The 18,130-nt window shown below is 39.1% G+C and overlaps 1 protein-coding gene across 6 annotated transcripts in view; it reads right to left on the reverse strand.

The window, feature by feature from the left end:
* The window catches only part of Rbcn-3B (WD repeat-containing protein Rbcn-3B), a 75,681-nt gene that overhangs the window by 39,288 nt on the left and 18,263 nt on the right, over nt 1-18,130 (reverse strand). For 4 of the 6 annotated variants that reach the window (XM_088273334.1, XM_088273331.1, XM_088273333.1 and 1 more), the window contains 12 exons: nt 12,098-12,188; nt 10,964-11,129; nt 10,202-10,303; nt 9,100-9,319; nt 8,432-8,573; nt 7,864-7,921; nt 7,066-7,227; nt 5,020-5,134; nt 3,489-3,655; nt 2,623-2,717; nt 1,666-1,753; nt 121-189 (listed from right to left, as the gene is read on the reverse strand). In XM_088273334.1, the coding sequence (XP_088129460.1) occupies nt 121-189; nt 1,666-1,753; nt 2,623-2,717; nt 3,489-3,655; nt 5,020-5,134; nt 7,066-7,227; nt 7,864-7,921; nt 8,432-8,573; nt 9,100-9,319; nt 10,202-10,303; nt 10,964-11,129; nt 12,098-12,188 (1,475 nt within the window). The remainder of the gene's footprint in view (nt 1-120; nt 190-1,665; nt 1,754-2,622; nt 2,718-3,488; nt 3,656-5,019; nt 5,135-7,065; nt 7,228-7,863; nt 7,922-8,431; nt 8,574-9,099; nt 9,320-10,201; nt 10,304-10,963; nt 11,130-12,097; nt 12,189-18,130) is intronic. The other 2 variants (XM_088273337.1, XM_088273335.1) reach the window with 1 other exon arrangement.

The raw sequence follows: 18,130 nt of genomic DNA on the forward strand, positions 1-18,130 counted from the left end.
TAAAGAAATCTAGCTGCGGCTTATGCAACACCGCTAGCTTAGGTAATTAAAAAAAAGCGAAAAACGATAAATAACTAAGTAAACGCAAACAGTTTGGGCATCGGTGGGGAGAGAACAAACCGTGTTTATCCTTCTCCTTCAGGATCCTCTCCATGTCTCCCGCCTTGTCCTTAACTCGGCCGAAAAAGTCTAACCGGGCGGGCATTAACAAACACACAGACATATTAACACACTGGGTACACTTGTAGCAGGACGGACGTCGACATGTAAATAGGTGGACATGAACATGTAACAAGATGGACATGAACATGTGATTGGATGAACGTCAACATGTAACAGGATGTACGTCAACATGTAACAGGATGAACGTCAACATGTAACAGGGTGCATGTCAACATGTAACAGGATGTATATCAGCATGTAACAGGATGTACGTCAACATGTAACAGGATGAACGTTGACATGTAACAGGATGAACATCGACATGTAAATGGATGAATGTCAACATGTAACAGGAGGAACGTCGACATGTAAATAGACGAACGTCAACATGTAACTGGATGCATGTCAACAGGTAGCAGGATGTAGGTATACATGTAATAGGATGAACGTCAACATGTAACAGGATACATATCAGCATGTAATAGGGTGTACGTCAGCATGTAGCAGGATGAACGTATCAAGATGTATCAAGATGAACTTCAGTATGTAACAGGATGAATGTCAACATGTAACTGGATGAATGTCGATATGTAACAAGATGGACGTCAATTTGTAACAGGATGCATGTCAATTTGTAACAAGGTGAACATAGACATGTAAATAAATGAACGTCAACACGGAACAAGATAACATATCTTTTTACATGTTGACATGTAAAAAGATATGTAACCACATGAATGTCCACATGTATCAAGATAAACGTCAACATGTAACAAGAAGTTCATCTTGTTACACATAGACGTTCGTCTACTTGTAAATAGATGAATGTCAGCATGCAAATAGACGAACGTTAACATGTAAACCAAATAACATCAACATGTAACACGATGAATGTCAACATGTAACACAATGAACTTCAACATGTAACAGGATGAAGGACAACATGTAATAAGATGAATATCTACTTGTAAATAGATGAACCTCACATGTAATGAGATGAACATGTCTTTGATAATCAGAAAGGATTTTGAGCAGTCGGAATACTAATGTGTCTGGCTTTTGAGATGTCGGACTTCCAATGTATCATAACTTTAATATGTTGAGAAACTAATCTGCAAGTATTTTGAGCAGTCGGAATACTAATGTGTCTGGCTTTTGAGATGTCGGACTTCCAATGTATTATAACTATAATATGTTGAGAAACTCATCTGCAAGTATTTTGAGCAGTCGGAATACTAATGTGTCTGGCTTTTGAGATGTCGGACTTCCAATGTGTCTTGACATTGATATGTTGAGAAACTAATCAGAAAGGATTTTGAGTAGTCGGAATACTAATGTGTCTGGCTTTTTGAGATGTCAGACTTTCAATGTGTCATAACTTTAATATGTTGAGAAACTCATCTGGATTTTGAGGGTTTTTTGTGAGATTTTTGTATGATTGCTGTTTTAAAATGGCTATATACGAAACAGAGGCATCATTGTTGACAATTTTTTTGTGTGTACCTGATATCTTTTTGGCTGCGTCAGGACTGGCCGACTGCGTGAGGGCTGCGGCCTTATTGTACTCCGCACTCGTCAGAAGACCAGCGGCCTAGAGATGCAGAAACTCAACATCAATTTCATATTTTGAATATTTACAGCATTAACTTTGTGGATCATTGTAATATATTTTGGAGACATAAAATGACATTGCTTTTTGATCCACTCGCAATTTGATTAAAAACCAATTAGTTTTGGCAACAACCTGTTGCCCTCTTAAGGGTTTATTTTATGACTTCGAAGTCTGGGCATTTACGGGGCTGGCGACCGTCATAGGCTGGTTTAAGTGATCACTTTACACACGTGTAACATTCACCAATTCTACCCATTATTGACAACCACACTAATCAAATTCTTGGAAGTTCTATATATATATATGAAACAATTTTGAAACATTATTCTTGAATCACTAGAACTTCACTAGAGACATCTATTGGTGAGATGAAAAGAAGCTTTTTTACTAAGCAGAAACTCTTATATTAGTATGTGAGATCCGAATCCTGGATTATAATCACACACATGAGAAACGCCAGAAAATACCATTTTCATTTTTATTATTTTTTTAAGCTTATAATTTGACCAGATAATTTATTTACAACATTTTGAGTGTGTCCAAATACTTGTTCACAAAATCTGGATTATCTCCAATTACAGGAGTTATTTTCATATTATTTTTTGACATCTCATCAAAGATGAAGAAGAATATGGAAATGCCCAGACTTCCATATTCTTCTTCATCTTTGATGAGATGTTAAAAAATAATATGAAAAATAACTCAAATAATTGGAGATAATCCAGACTTGTGAACAAGCATTTGGACACACTCAAAATGTAAATTAATTTCCCCCATTAGGTTATGAAAATATAACCGGTGTTGTTTTTTTTTATATTTTGGGTTTATTTAATGAGTGAAAAATTCACCTCCAAGCTAGCTGGACTCATGGCCGAGTACTCTTCGCTGAGGAGCTCCACGATCAGGCCCTCGATGTCGAAGAACAAAATGTGGCTCTCGGGATCTATAGGAAATGAAAGGGTGACAAGTCATTAAACGATTCGCCAGTTATCCAGTAGAATTCCATGGCATATTATCACTATACGGCAAAACAAAACGCTGAAAGGTTTTCAATGAAGAATTGGTATAGTTTTCAATGAAAAACCTGTCTGGTTTTCAATGAACTGGTCCGGTTTTCAATGCACCGGTCTAGTTTTCAATGAAAAACCAGTCTAGTTTTCAATGAACAACTGATCTGGTTTTCAATAATGAACCGCTCTGGTTCTCAATGAAGAACCGCTCTGGTTATGAATATATCTTCTGGTCTCTCTTAATGAATAACTGATGAAAACCAGACCAGTTATTTTTCTGGTTTTCAAACAACACCTTGTCTAGTTTTCAATGAAAACCAGACCGCATGTTTTTCTGATTTTTCAATAAACAACTTGTCTAGTTTTCAATGTAAACCAGACCAGTTGTTTTTCTGGTTTTCAACGAAGAACCGTTTCGGTTTTCAATCAACAACCGGTCTAGATTTCAATGAAAAACCAGTCTAGTTTTCAAAGAACAATCAGTCTGGTTTTCAATGATGAACCGGTCTGATTCTCAGTGAACAATCGGAAAGGTTTAATTGAAAACTAGATCAGTGGTTATTATGATTTCCAATGAACAAACGGTCTAGTTTTGAATGAACAATCGGTCTGGTTGAATTGAAAACCACACCAGTGGTTATTATGATTTCCAATGAACAAACGGTCTAGTTTTCACTGAACACCCGGTCAGGTTTGCGTGTTACCTTTGGGGTTGGACTTGTGCGGCTGCACGGCGAGCGGGGCCCTGCGGTGGCGCACAGTCAGGCCCGCGCCTCCGAGGGCGCGCCCGCCGGTCTGCAGCTGCTGCAGCTGGTGTAGCCCCCGCTGCGTGGCGTGCCGGATGGCGTTCAGGTTGCGGTGCCGCAGGCCCCTGCGCACACAGACAAAGGCTGTACTCATTAGTTTATTTCAACCCCATGCACAGAAAAGAAATGTACTCACATTGGCGGGCTTATTGCTGATTGCTAAATGTACTCACATTGGCGGGCTTATTGCTAAAAAGCGATATCTTCCATTCATCATTTTTATTCAAACCCTTACCCACACGCAATAATAATTATAAACGCAGTGTTATCTTGATTGTAAACACATGAAGGAAAGGTGATCAGCCCTCCGCTTTAGGTACCAGTCCAGAGTAATATTGAATAAATATTAGAGTGAAAAAATCACTTATATTTATTTGAACCCCCCTGGGTATCGAACCCGTATTAAACCGTTATAAACGTTATTAAACCATATCCGCTCCCTAGGTGGAGCATACGGAGTCCACAAACTGATTCCAGGCTTTTCTCTCAGCTGCCATCTCCCTTGCATCCTCCCAAGTCAGATCCGCGTCCCGAAGTTCTGACGAGAACTGCCGACAAATTGTCAGCAGTGGTCGGGAACCTGATGCCTTGTAAAAGAGGCAAGCTTGATGGCGGCTCTCGGGAGGCATGCGGAGTACATGGCCAAGCCAACTGAATTGACTTTTCTTGACGACAGTTGTGACCAAGATTTGCTGCGTCCTGCGCCTTATCTCTTCATTCCTCACAAAGTCAAAACCACCGCACGCCTAAAATTCTCTGCAGACACCTATTCTCAAAGCTCAGTACACGGCTGCTCTGAGCCCTTGTAAGGTGCCATGTTTCAGTTATAATAAAATATTTATAGTGATTTAAAAAAAACTAACTAACTAACTAACCATCACGCCGCTTCGCCGCAGGGGTAGGCAGAGAGAAATGAACGCCACACCACTCTGTCTTTGCAAACATTCTTCGCCTCTTCCATGTTCATGCGTCTCCTCATACATACCCGTCAATTGTTACGACTCCTAACCTGACCACTTTCAAGTCTTTGGCATACCTGATCGTGCCATGTTTTTCTGGGTTTTCCTCTGCTTCTTTTTCCAACTGCATTCGCCTCATAAATTTGTTTAACCGTTCTTTCTTAACTCATCCGTTCCACATGTCCAAACCATCTCAACACACCATTCTTAATTTTATCGATAATGCTTATCTCAGCCATACATTCATTCCTCATTTCATCATTCGAACATCTATCAAACATCGTTTTGCCACACATTCGTCTGAGGGATCACATTTCGTCTGCATTCAGTCTGCTTTCATCCTTCTTTTGCCAACTCCATGCTTCGTTTCCATACATAACGGCTGGAACCAGAACTCCGATAATAAAATGGAAAATCACAAAGTCAGTGCTTGAAATATAAATTAATATAAATATTGTCGTCCGTCTTACCTGAAGAGATGCACGGCCGGGTTGGCCATGCCCTGGACGTCTGCGCTGTCGGCCACCTGGTCCGACTCGGTGCTGGCCTCGTCGCAGGCGAACACCACCTCCTCGGCCACCATGCCTAGCGGAAGGCAAACCCTCATCAATACAGGCGCCATGGTGCATTCACAATCTTGTATTTATTTAGATTGGCAGTGACAGAAATATTGAAAGCTTTTAAATGTAAGTTCACGGATACATGGATCCGTGTGGTAGGTGTAAATGGGCAAATAAACATCAATGGAGTGTTTTTGCCTAGAATTTTCACTCATGAATTACATGAAATTATAGTAACTTTAAACATAAAGAGTAAATCCACTCACGAGTAGGCATAGGCTATGAAACTTAAAAAGTTAAAGCCTGAATAGGGACATGATAAGCGGTGTTGCGTAAGCCGTAGCTAGATTTCAGAGTCACTTGGACGTTAGGTAATTCAAAAAAATAATAAAAAATCATTATCAAACGGCAGGAATATCTAATTTAACATACTCAACCTATAAAGGATTGTATTAGACTCGTGAAGTGTTTATGACAGCCGATATAATCAATATTTTCATTCATTATTTTCTTTTGGAAAATTCTACTTCGTAAAAACGTTATTTTCGTAAGTTGGCAATGAATGACGTCACAGAAACGATGGAGTTATTTTAGTGTCGGTGTCATTGCTAAATTATTGGCGGCTCTATTTGGTGATGTCTATGGTCGGCGTTGACAGGTTAAACGCAGATGAGACGTAACGTGATTAATTTCCATTTTTTTAAAGTATTTAACGTGATTTTCAAGCTTTTCTTATTTCAGAGGGTTAAATTTGTTATAAAGACACTTATAACTACTGGAAATAAGAAGATAAAAGTCTGTCATTTTTTAAAAGAAATCACAATTTTTTTTCAAGGCAGTGAACGTGTTAAACCAGCCCATGATGGGTCACATTCTTCTCCTTCAGACCAGCAAAGAGATGGATCGACAGCTGGGAATCCACATCGCAGGAGAAATCGCTAAAACCTCTTACAAACAGGCCACAAGGCCTACACCAAGAAGAAGCGGGTAGAGTCAAGGATAATAGCCATACTCTATACATAAGTACAGTATCGTATTTGATGAGGTATTTCTATCCATTTTTGCGCGATATGATCGATAATCCTGAAATTATTAATGATGATGTTTGATCTAAAGTGCTGCATCTTTGTGTTTAAAAAAAAATGCTTTGCAAGAGAAGGTCTGTCAGGAAGCCTAGATGCTTCTGTATCAGATCTGGGAATGCGTTGGTACAGCTTTCAATATATATCTCTACATGAGAGAGTACGGCTATTATCCTCGGCTCTACCCGACCCAGTTCCTCCAGGGTATGCTTGGCTACAATAGTTTAGAGACTAGAAGGAATGTGTATTTGATGAGGCATTTCTATCCATTCTTGGCGCAAAATTATCCGAAACATTGGTCTGTATGTTCCCGATAGTTACCTAAGAATGCGTCGACATAGATTGTTTCACATTCCTATACACAGGACCAACCTGCCGATGGTTATGCCTGTAGGAAGAGCTACCGCTATGTTGAACAATATCTCATTGGATATTGATCTGTTCCGTGTGTCTGAAGGAGTTTTCCGAAGCGGGATTCTTCTACACCTTCAGCAATAGTTCTTGCATATATTTTATTTTAATATATTTTTAATGAATACGATTTAAATTTTTTATACTTTGTAATGTAAATATCGTAGTCATACAGGAGAAAGTGAGTACAGTGAAACTATTTGATATCTTACTAGCTTAATATCGCCCTGAAAATAATCCCAAAGGATTTTTAACTTGGAAGTATAATATATAGACTTGTTAAAAATGAATAACTGCATTGATGTTTATTTTATTGCCAAGCAAAAGTGACTTAAATGGCCCTCCTGAACATTTTACGTTTTGTTAGTTGGTCACTTTTTCCTGTACGACTATGATATATTAATTGAAATAAATAAATTGAATTAAAATTGAATTGAAAGAATAGGAAGAAGAAGAGACGTACCGTGCAGGACCCTGTCGAGGTGGCCCGTGTCCATCTGCCAGACGTAGACGGTGCCGTCGGAGCAGCCCACCACCATGAAGTCGTCCAGCGGCCGCCACTTGATGGACACCACCGGGAACAGGTGGCGCGAGGCCAGCGTCACGCACTTGCGCTCCGTCAGGCCTGCAACGTCCCGACCCCCGGGTTAGTCCAGCCTAGTCACCCTCCCCCCCTAGACGACCCCTCCGGCGGTACCATACCGTCGGTGAACCCTAGTTCTAGAACTCTGGTCGAGAGATGAGCTCCAGTTAATGAAGCCATCACAGTATATCTGTCCAAAGTATGGCTGTCCAAACTCAAAACACAGTAAGGGCCATCTTTTTCGTAGTACGTTTTTTTGCATTTTTGGACTAAGTAGATTCTACTTAGTCCAAAAATGCAAAAAAAATGTCCCTTACTGTGTTTTAAGTTTGGACAGCCGATATGTGTCTAATGTGTCATCATATTCACATACATATAAAGACTTGTTCTCCTCACATTTTTCTCTACATAGATGGAAACACCTTCTTTAGTTTGCTGGACCATTGAAAGATCTACCATACATGGTATTACCGCACTGAGAGATGGCAATCCAACTGCGGCCAGTCTATTTCCATCCTTCTTTTGCCAACTCCATGCTTCACTTCCATACATTACGGTTGGAACTAAGAGGGTGCCAAGCCAACGACACCCTGGGTATGCTGTATCAGATGATCAGTTGCAAGGCAACCACAGTGCAATCGTGTATTGGAAAAAAGATATAAGTGAATAAAGACTTACTCAATAAGCAGACGCTGTGGTCGGACGCAACGGAGCATATGCATTTTTGAATTCGAGGCTAGAAAAAAAAACACAGTTATTTTATATGTTTAACTTCTTGCCGGATACAAGGCTGGGTTTGAACACAACTAGGAATGGACTTTGAATTTGCCAGATACATGGCTGGGTTTGAACACAACTCAGAATGGACTTAGCATTTGCCGGATACAAGGGTTTACTTGAGCACAACTTGGAATGCACTTTGCATTTGCCGGATACAACAGTTGATTCGAACATGACTAGGAATGAACTTTGCATTTTGCAGAGTTCAGAAGCCCTCAATTTCAAACCGGGTTCGTACGGGGAAAGAGTATTAGACGCTCCAATAAAACCCAGTTGGGAAATCCCGCTAGATTCTAGCGACTAGACGATTGGTCATTAAACTTGTTGCAAAATCCTTTTGTCGGATACAAGGCTGGATTTGAACACGACATGGAATGGACTTTGCATGGCTGGATTAGAGCACAACTCGGAATGGACTTTGCATGGCTGGATTGGAGCACGACTCGGAATGGGGTTGGGCACTCACGCTGCAGGCGTCGGGCGGCACGAGCAGCTGTTGGATCTCGCCGGCGTGCACGCAGAAGCGGTGCAGCAGCGTGCCCGCGTACAGGTCCCAGAGGCACACGGCAAAGTCGACGCCGCCGCTCAGCAGGTGCGACTTGTCGTACCTACGGGGGGCAGAGACATCACTTCAAAACAACAACAAATATCTCTGCAACATGTTGAGATGTCAAAAAAATTGTAAAAAAATAACTCCTTAACTAACTGGCCATCACTTCGCTTCCCCGCAGGGGTAGGCAGAGGGAATAGAAAGCCACACCACTCTGTCTCTGCAAACATTCTCCGCCTCTTCCACGTTCATGCATCTCCTCATACATACCCGCCGATTATTTTGACTCCCAATCTGACAGCTTTCAAGTATTTGGCATACCTGATCGAGCGGAGTTTTTCTCGGTCTTCCTCTGCTCCTTTTTCCAACAACATTCGCCTCATTAATTTGTTTTACCATTCTTTCCTCACTCATTCGTTCCACGTGTCCAAACCATCTCAACACACCTATCTTAATTTTATCAATGATGTTTATCTTTGCATTCCTTCCTTATTTCACTATTTGAACATCTATCATACATCGTTTTGTCGATTTATATTAATAATCTCAAAAGTGGTCTTGATATTGTCTCGAGAGTGGTGCACCTCTGGTGCACGTGGTGCGGGTAGAGCAGGCAGTTGACGCGGCCGCTGTGCGCGAGCAGCAGCTGGTGCGGCGGCCAGTCGTGGTACTGCTGGTGCGCGCCGTGCAGCAGCTGCAGCATGACCGTGTGCGTGGCCGGCACGATCACGATGGAGCCGTCCTCGCGCCCCACCACCAGCCGGCTCTGCCCGGCCAGGTACACGGACGCGGTCAGCTTGATCTCTGCGGGGCACGCGGATAGTCAGACTGGCCCTCCGGAGCCAGTGTGTGTATACATATATATATATATATTATATATATATATATATATATATATATATATATATATATATATATATATATATATATATATATATATATATATATATATATATGTGTAATTAAAGAAATGACAGTAAAAGTTTATTCTTAAGTAATCTTTTATAAATTACATATAATATGACAGTTCACAATATTTTTCTATCTATCTGATTCTCTTGTTTTTCCCAGTGCGACGCATGGTGACATCTGGTGGTAGATTTGCGCGATCTACTTTACTGACTGTCACCACATTGAAAGTCGGTACTAGTAAATCAGTAAGAAGTCGGACATAGTAAATTGAGAAAATTCTATACCTGGTTCCTCGGGATGGTGGAGCTGGTCCAATCAAATATAAACTCGAAACTGGTCTTAGACAAATAAAATGACATAGTAAATTGAGAACATTGTAAACCTGGTTCCTCGGGATGGTGGAGCTGGTCCAATCAATAATAAACTCGAAACTGGTCTTAGACAAATAAAATGACACAGTAAATTGAGAACATTTTAAACCTGGTTCCTCGGGATGGTGGAGCTGGTCCAGTCATTAATAAACTCAAAACTGGTCTTAGACAAGGAAAATGACACAGTAAATTGAGAACATTTTAAACCTGGTTCCTCGGGATGGTGGAGCTGGTCCAGTCATTAATAAAATCAAAACTGGTCTTAGACAAGGAAAATGACAAAGTAAAGTGAGAACATTGTATACCTGGTTCCACGGGATGGTGGAGCTGGTCCAGTCATTAATAAACTCAAAACTGGTCTTAGACAAGGAAAATGACAAAGTAAATTGAGAACATTGTATACCTGGTTCCTCGGGATGGTTGAGCTGGTCCAGTATGCCCACTGGTCCAGGGTCCATTTCCGCCCAGGCGACCCCCAAACTGGTGCTGACGGTTGGGGCAATAGCTGCGAGAGAAATACTTGTTTACTGGTGTTATTTGATCAATACTAAATAAAGTGGATGAGGATATTGAGAGAAGAGTGAATGCAGGGAATAGAATGAATGGTGCTTTGAACAGAGTGATTGCAAATAAAAATATGTCCCTGAAAGCCGAGCTAGTGGTTCACAACGGCGTGCTGGTACCGACACTAATGTTTGGAAGCTAAACATGGAACTGGCAAAGGAAGGATGAAAGCAGAGTGAACGCTGTTGAAATGCGCTTCCTCAGACGAATGTGTGGAAAATCATTGTATGACAGAATTAAAAACGAAGATATAAGAAAGGAATGTAAGGCTGAACGAGGAATAATTGAAAAGATTAGGAAGAGTTCTTTGCGGTGGTATGGACATGTGGAGCGAATGGATAGCGAGAGAATGACTAAGAAAATATATGATGCAAATGTGAGCGGGAAAACAGAACGAGGACGGCTGAAAAAGACTCAGATCAATCAGAACCTAAAATCTGATGGTGTCAAAAGTCTGCGTAATCGGAGGGCATGTATGACTAGATGTATGGATGTGAAGGAGGCGAGGAGTGTTATACAGGACAGAAACGGCGTGATGGTAGTAGTAGTAGTAGCAGTTTGATCAATATTGATATTTACAGCCTCTCGGGCGCACGCTCACCTGGCGGGCGGTGGTTGGGCACCACCTCGGGCGGGGGCCCCTCGGGCACGCACCACACGGAGATGACGCCCTCCGAGTCGCCGCGCAGCAGCAGCAGGCGCTTGCCGCGCGTGGCGGGGGTGGCTCCGCCCCCGCACATGCGCATGGCCGGGGGGCACGACAGGGTCTGCGCAAACACAACACGTCATAAATACTTGTCTTGTCGGTCGAGTTCTTTATAGATATCGCTCACTCCTTTCAAGAACGTCATAAATTAAAAAACTTGATTTTTCAGGAGTACATTTTTAAAGTTTAAAAATATAATACAATGTATTAAAAATAAATATCAAGCCACTTATTGAACTTTTTACTGTGCAACACATCTTTTTGTGTAAAACCTGAAGGTTTTTTCTCCATTTGAAAAATATTTAGAATATTTAAAAAAATAATCTAACGATACCTTTTCTTCAAAATGCAAAAACAACACTTTCTGCCCTGTAGCGGGTAAATATTAAGTTAAAAATATGCCTCTTTTGCTGGGATATAGTACATTTTCTGGGCATTCGGAAAACATGCTTAACTGAAAATTGACGATTTTTGATTTATGACGTTCTTGAAAGGAGTGTGCGATATGTGAAACAGGTATGTTTAATACCTGTTTCACATATCGCAAACACTCGTAAAAATGGTTCCATTTTTACGAGTGTTTGAGTTATGTTTAATACAAATGGTGTCATTTTTACGATGGGTGTTTGAGGTATGTTTGAATCAAATGGCAACAATTTCACAATGTTTTTTTAGGTATATTTAAATTTATATATATTTTAATTTTAAAATGGTGTTTTATTTTTACAATGGGCGTTTGAGGTATGTTTGAGCCAAATGGTGTCATTTTTACAATGGGTGTTTGAGGTATGTTTAAGTCAAATGGTGTCGTTTTACAATTATACTTCAATCAAATGTTGGTGCAGTTACAATGGGTATTTGAGGCTTGTTTCAGTGTAATGGTGCCATTTTTACAACGGGTTTTTGAGGTATGTTTAATACAAATGGTGTCATTTTTAAATGTGTGTTTGGGGTATGTTTGAGCCGAATGGTGTGATTTTTACAACGGGTGTCGGAGGATTCCTACGTATATGATAAATTTATCCTTACCTTGTCGCCCGGCTGCGCCAGGAGCCCGTACAGGACAGGGTTGTCAGTGTCGACCGTGGGGCCGTGGAACCCCTTATTGTCAGCTATGCTACTATTATTGTCAAAACAAAAACAAATATTAAAAAATCTGATTCCACGAGTGCTTCACCCTCCTCCTTGACTTCATTTCATATAAAAAAAAAACAACAAAAAAAAAAACTTAAAATATCGTGGGTATACTGGCAAAAAACATTAACTCTAAAATCACTTTTGGAATTTCCCCTCATGAAGGGAAGAGGAATAAAGATATGTTGCTCAAGTCCCGGCCCTCTCTACTGTAGCCAAGAGGCTCTAGAGCCCTCTAGAAGGAAGACTCGTTCTAAGACAAGGCTCTAAGACCTCTCTTGAGGTCTAGGACCATAGTTGAAGTTTAGGACCATAGTTGAGGTCTAAGATCACAGTTGAGCCTTAGGACCATAGTTGAGGCTTGAACCATAGTTGAGTCTTAGGCCATAATTGAGGCTTGGACTATAGTTGAGGCTTGGGCCACAGTTGAGCCCCAGGGCCATAGTTGAGGCTTGCGCCAAAGTTAGGGTTTGGACCATAGTTGAGATTTGGACCACATTTGAGCCCTAGGACCATAGTTGAGGCTTGGACCACAATTGAGCCCTAGGACCATAGTTGAGACTTGGACCATAGTTGTATAAAATTGTAACAAATAAGTTTTTTTTATTTATTTAAAAGTTAATGTTTGTCAATTTGATTCTCTGATAAAAAATATAAATTGAATTAATTTTTAAAACTATATTACATATAAAAAAAACATATAAGTGCACATGAGATAATGGATGATAAAAACAAATCATAATAAAACGATACAACGACAATTGACAGTCACAATAGACCCACATTTTAGCACGTTCAACAAATCGCCAACAATCAGCAGCGGCTGACAAAAAATCATTTTTCGAAATTAAAAATATGAAATAGTACAAAATTTATTTTGTACTACGCTCGCGAATGCTACACACAAACTAACAGTGTATATTCCTGTATACACTGTTAGTTTGTGTGTAGCATTCGCGAGCGGCTTATTTTTATACTCGCTTTGAGACAAGCGAGTATAAGCACAAGTCGTCGAGGGAACTAAAGCTGACTTTACGCAAATTGTACATTCATATATGAATTTTAACCATCTATTACATGATTTATTTATTTATTACACATTGACATAACATATCGCATAAAGACTGTAATGGTCCACTTCATATTACGCAATGAAGCCATTTGACTCCGTTATCAATTGCAATTAGCCACGCGCTTAGCGCGTATTCCGCAATGGCGAAAACGTTAGGCGTACGCTCATGGCGCGTACGCTGCATCCAACGATCAAACGAAAATTCACCATAGATAAATCATATGCGCTCAGATTGAGCATAGAAATTTACTATAGATTTGAATATTATTTGAACAAAAGTCAAGTGCTTTGCATATATATATATATAATAAAACCCTTATCCGCACCCCAATGGTGCATAGGGCACTGCGTCATATAAACGCAGTGTTATCTTGATCGTTTTACACGTGAAGGAAAGGCGATCAGCCCTCCGCTTCAGGTACCAGTCCAGGGTAATATTGAATAAATATGACAGTGAAAGAATCACTTATATTTATTTTACCCCCCTTGGGAATCGAACCCGGGACCTCCAGAACGGTAGCCGAGCGTGCTGACCATTACACTACGGAGGCGGACATATAAATATATATATATATATATATATATATATATATATATATATATATATATATATATATATATATATATATATATATATATATATAATATATATGTGTCATTGTAGCAGGACTCAGTGTTAAAATGTGGGTCGAGTGTACAAAGAAGCAAAAATAAAATAAAAATACAAAAATATAATAAAAACATATGAAAAGGACATAGGTGCTATTCTCTAAACTTCTCTTAATATTTTTGTTTCATTTAATCATAATTTTTATGTTTATATATTTTTCATTAAAAGAGGGTTTTGAGAATAGCTACCCACTGATATTGTATCATCGGCTTGGACAAAGAAACAGTCAACCTAAAACTAGCGCTAAAATTATTTTTAAAAATTGAAAAATTGAAGCAGACATATATATGACTTTGTGGAGAGTCACATGTGTGTTTTCTCTCTTGTAGTGGCATTCCTCATTTGTTTTTTTTAGCTACTACTAACTTTGAAGACGATGTTCGTCTTCAATCTACTTTTAAACTCAGTATCTTATTTTTATATCATGGTATGGATAAGCGAAGAGTCACGCCTTCGAGTCTTGCCCGCCCACTAGCAGTCGTTGGTCGTCAGAAACACTAACAACGCATGTTATTTGTAATAAAAAAAAAATATATTGAAGAATTTTTTTTTTTTAATTTCAAATTGTTGATGTTTCAAAATATTGTTTTAGATTTAAAAAAAAAAAACGCAAACAGTCGGTGCCGCGAGATCTACAAACTTATATATCTTCTTCTTCAACAAAAATCCGCACCCGATGGTGCATAGGGTACTGCATCATATGAACGCAGTGTTATCTTGATCGTTAACACATAAAGGAAAGGTGATCAGCCTTCCGCTTTAGGTACTAGTCCAGGGTATATTGAAAAAATATCAGTATGAAAAAATCACTTATATTTATTTGACCCCCCCCCAGGGAATCGAACCCGGGACCTCCAGTACGGTAACCGAGCGTGTCGACCATTACACTACCGAGGCGGACACTTATATTTCAGCATGTTAATTTTTTGTCTGCTAGTGACATGTTATCTCTTTCACTCTAATTATTAGGTATTACTACAAGGAGAGAGCGAGACAACTAGACCACTCAGCTTTCGTTTGATTCGATTAACGCTAATCGGATTGCCGCATTCAGTCGGCGCTTGGAAGCGCGTTAGGACGGACACGACACCCATGACTCTGCGAGTTGCGTACTAAGATTTCCATACAAATATGAACTAGGGTCTTCCCCCCTTGAATCACATGTATTTTTTAGATGATTAGTACAGAAAATATTAATACACATAATTTGATTTTAAACTGTAATATTTATTTAATATTACCCTGGACTGGTTCCTGAAGCGCAAGAGTGATCACCTTGCCGTCATGTAAGTAATGATCAAGATAATACTGCGTCAATTCGATGCAGTGCCCTATGCACCATTGGTTGCGCATAAGGGTTATAAGTAAGTAAGATCTAGCACTTCTAATCTAATTTTGGAAGACAGCTGTATTATAGACGGATTCTCCAGTTCACTGGACACGTGGGACAATGAGGATAGCCTGGAGGGGAAGAGAGGGAGAAGAAGATCCCCACACGATGGACCAATGGAGTTAAGGCAGCAGCGGGCACCTCGGTGGCTGGAGCGCTACGAGCAGCGCAGGCAAGAGAAAACTGGAGAAGAGTCGTTGCTTCCGCAAGGGTCACATCACAACCCTCAGTAATGAGGAATAAGACGGAGAAGAGAGCTGTATTTTAGTCCAAGCCGAGGATACGTACATACAAACTAAGACATAGCGGCAGCATTCGGCACAAAAAAAAACAACTTTAAAGATTAATAAATTATGGTCAAATCAATTATTATTCATTAGATACAGTTTTTAAGTATCAAACACTCTGTATAAGAGAAGAGGTATTAGTGGTTTATTTTATTTTTACGATGGCAAAAATGTTAAAACTGGGATATTATTGTAAAGGCTAGCTAGTTTTGCAAAAGACATTCCACTAAGACACTCCAATAAGACATGCCATTTCAATAAGACAGCATATATCATTCACTTCTTTCAACAATGTCATATTTCAAAAATCGCTAATTTTCGGTTGTGCATGTTTTCAGAATGCCCAGAAAATGTACTATATCCCAGCAAAAGCGGCATATTTTTAAATTAATATTTACCCGCTACAGGGCAGAAAGTGTTGTTTTTGCATTTTGAAGAAAAGGTATTGTATAATTATTTCTTTAAATATACTAAATATTTTTCAAATGGAGAAAAATAAAAAGATCCCATATAAATGCCCCCCAATGGTGCATAGGGCACTGTGTCATATAAACGCAGTGTTATCTTGATCGTTTACACATGAAGGAAAGGTGATCAGCCCTCCGCTTCAGGTACCAGTCCAGGGTAATATTGAATAAATATTAAAGTGAAAAAATCATTTATATTTATTTCACCCCCCATGGGAATCGAACCCGGGACCTCCAGAACGGTAGGCGAGCGTGCTAACCATTACACTATGGAGGCGGACATATATCGCTCACTACATTCAAGAATGTCATAAATCGAAAATCGATAATTTTCAGTTGTGCATGTTTTCGGAATGCCCAGAAAATGTACTATATCCCAGCAAAAGAGGCATATTTTTAACTAAATATTTACCCGCTGCAGGGCAGAAAGTGTTGTTTTTGCATTTTGAAGAAAATGTATGTTTTAATTATTTTTTTAAATATACTACAAATATTTTTCAAATGGAGAAAAAACACATTCAGGTTTTACCTAAAAAGATCTGTTGCACAGTAAAAAGTTCAACAAGTGGCTTGATATTTATTTTTAATACATTGTATTATATTTTTAAACTTTAAAAACGTTCTCCTGAAAAACCAAGGTTTTTGATTTATGACGTTGTTGAAAGGAGTGAGCGATATATGGTATACTTAATTACCCTTCCCTTAGAAAAAATTTAAAACCCACGTGTGCGGTCCAAAGACCGATTAAAATATTTTTCTGAATCTGGTTCATATAAATACCGCTAAAAATTGGCAAAAAAAGGAATTCTTCGTCTATGTTGAGACGTCAAAAACAGTTAGTGATTTAATCTTGTGCAGGGGGGTTCAGTGAAGTTAGCTCAGTCATGATTAGTTGAAAATGTTAACTGGTTTTAACCCATCCGCATATCAGTTTCTTTTCAAAACATGTATACAAAGACACTAATAGAATGTATCCCCGCAAGTAAGAAAGTTGCCCCGCCCGGAGGGGAGGTGATATGGTTTTGTAGCCGTCTGGCCACGCCATTTGGTGTTGTCAGGTTGACAACACTGAATTATACTGCTACTGTCAGGTTGACAACACTGAGCGGATTCAACAAAAGCAGCCAACCGGAGCGCGGGGGCGAGAATCGCCTGCCATCGCTTGATTGTTAAAGAACGTATATTTTAGCTTCATATTTCATTCAAAGTTCAATAATCAATTAGATAAATTATAATAAGTTAATATAAAATCTTTATCAAATCGTGTAAGAATTTTATATCAATAAACAAACTGTAAGTTAGCATTTCTTTTAAATATCTTGCTGTGGCATTCCGTCAATCACACACACACTTGTTCACTATAGTTTGTCAAACAATGAGGCTCTAATATTTTGCACCTGATAAAACGGGAACAAACATAGAAATAATCTTCAAATGCAGGAAAAGGTACCGCGCACTACAGATTGATTTTTGCGGTACAAATCATAACGCTCGTGTGTTGAAGCGTGAAAGGCGTTAAAATTCAACCGAGTTATAAAAATAAACTCATAAAATTATAACTTTTGACTGTTTTACCAATAAATACGGTGCATATAACTATTATGCACGTGTTTTATCGTGTGTCTAGATCAGAAATGTGATAAATTAACAAGAAAACTAAAAACATTACTCCTGGGATGTAAAGTTTTGATTTCTAACTGATTTTAGTTGGTATTTCAATCAAAAGGATAATTCCATCCTTACAGGGACATCTTTGGTCAAGTGTCGTCAATAAATTTGTATTAAAATTATAATAAGAAATAATACATTACAGAAAGCTTTCTTTACTGATTTGTAGATATCACACTAAAGTATCTTTATAATATCGCGCACTCCTTTCAAGAACGTAATAAATCAAAAAACTCGATATTTCAGGAGAACGTTTTTAAAGTTTAAAAATATCCTACAATGTATTAAAAATAAATATCAAGCCACTTATTGAACTTTTTACTGTGCAACCGATCTTTTTAGGTAAAACCTGAAGGTTTTTTCTCCATTTGAAA

This window comes from Brachycentrus maculatus, unplaced genomic scaffold (assembly GCF_059751285.1).
Source record: "Brachycentrus maculatus isolate JH-2025_06_01 unplaced genomic scaffold, ASM5975128v1 h1tg000566l, whole genome shotgun sequence".
Classification (NCBI taxonomy): domain Eukaryota; kingdom Metazoa; phylum Arthropoda; class Insecta; order Trichoptera; family Brachycentridae; genus Brachycentrus; species Brachycentrus maculatus.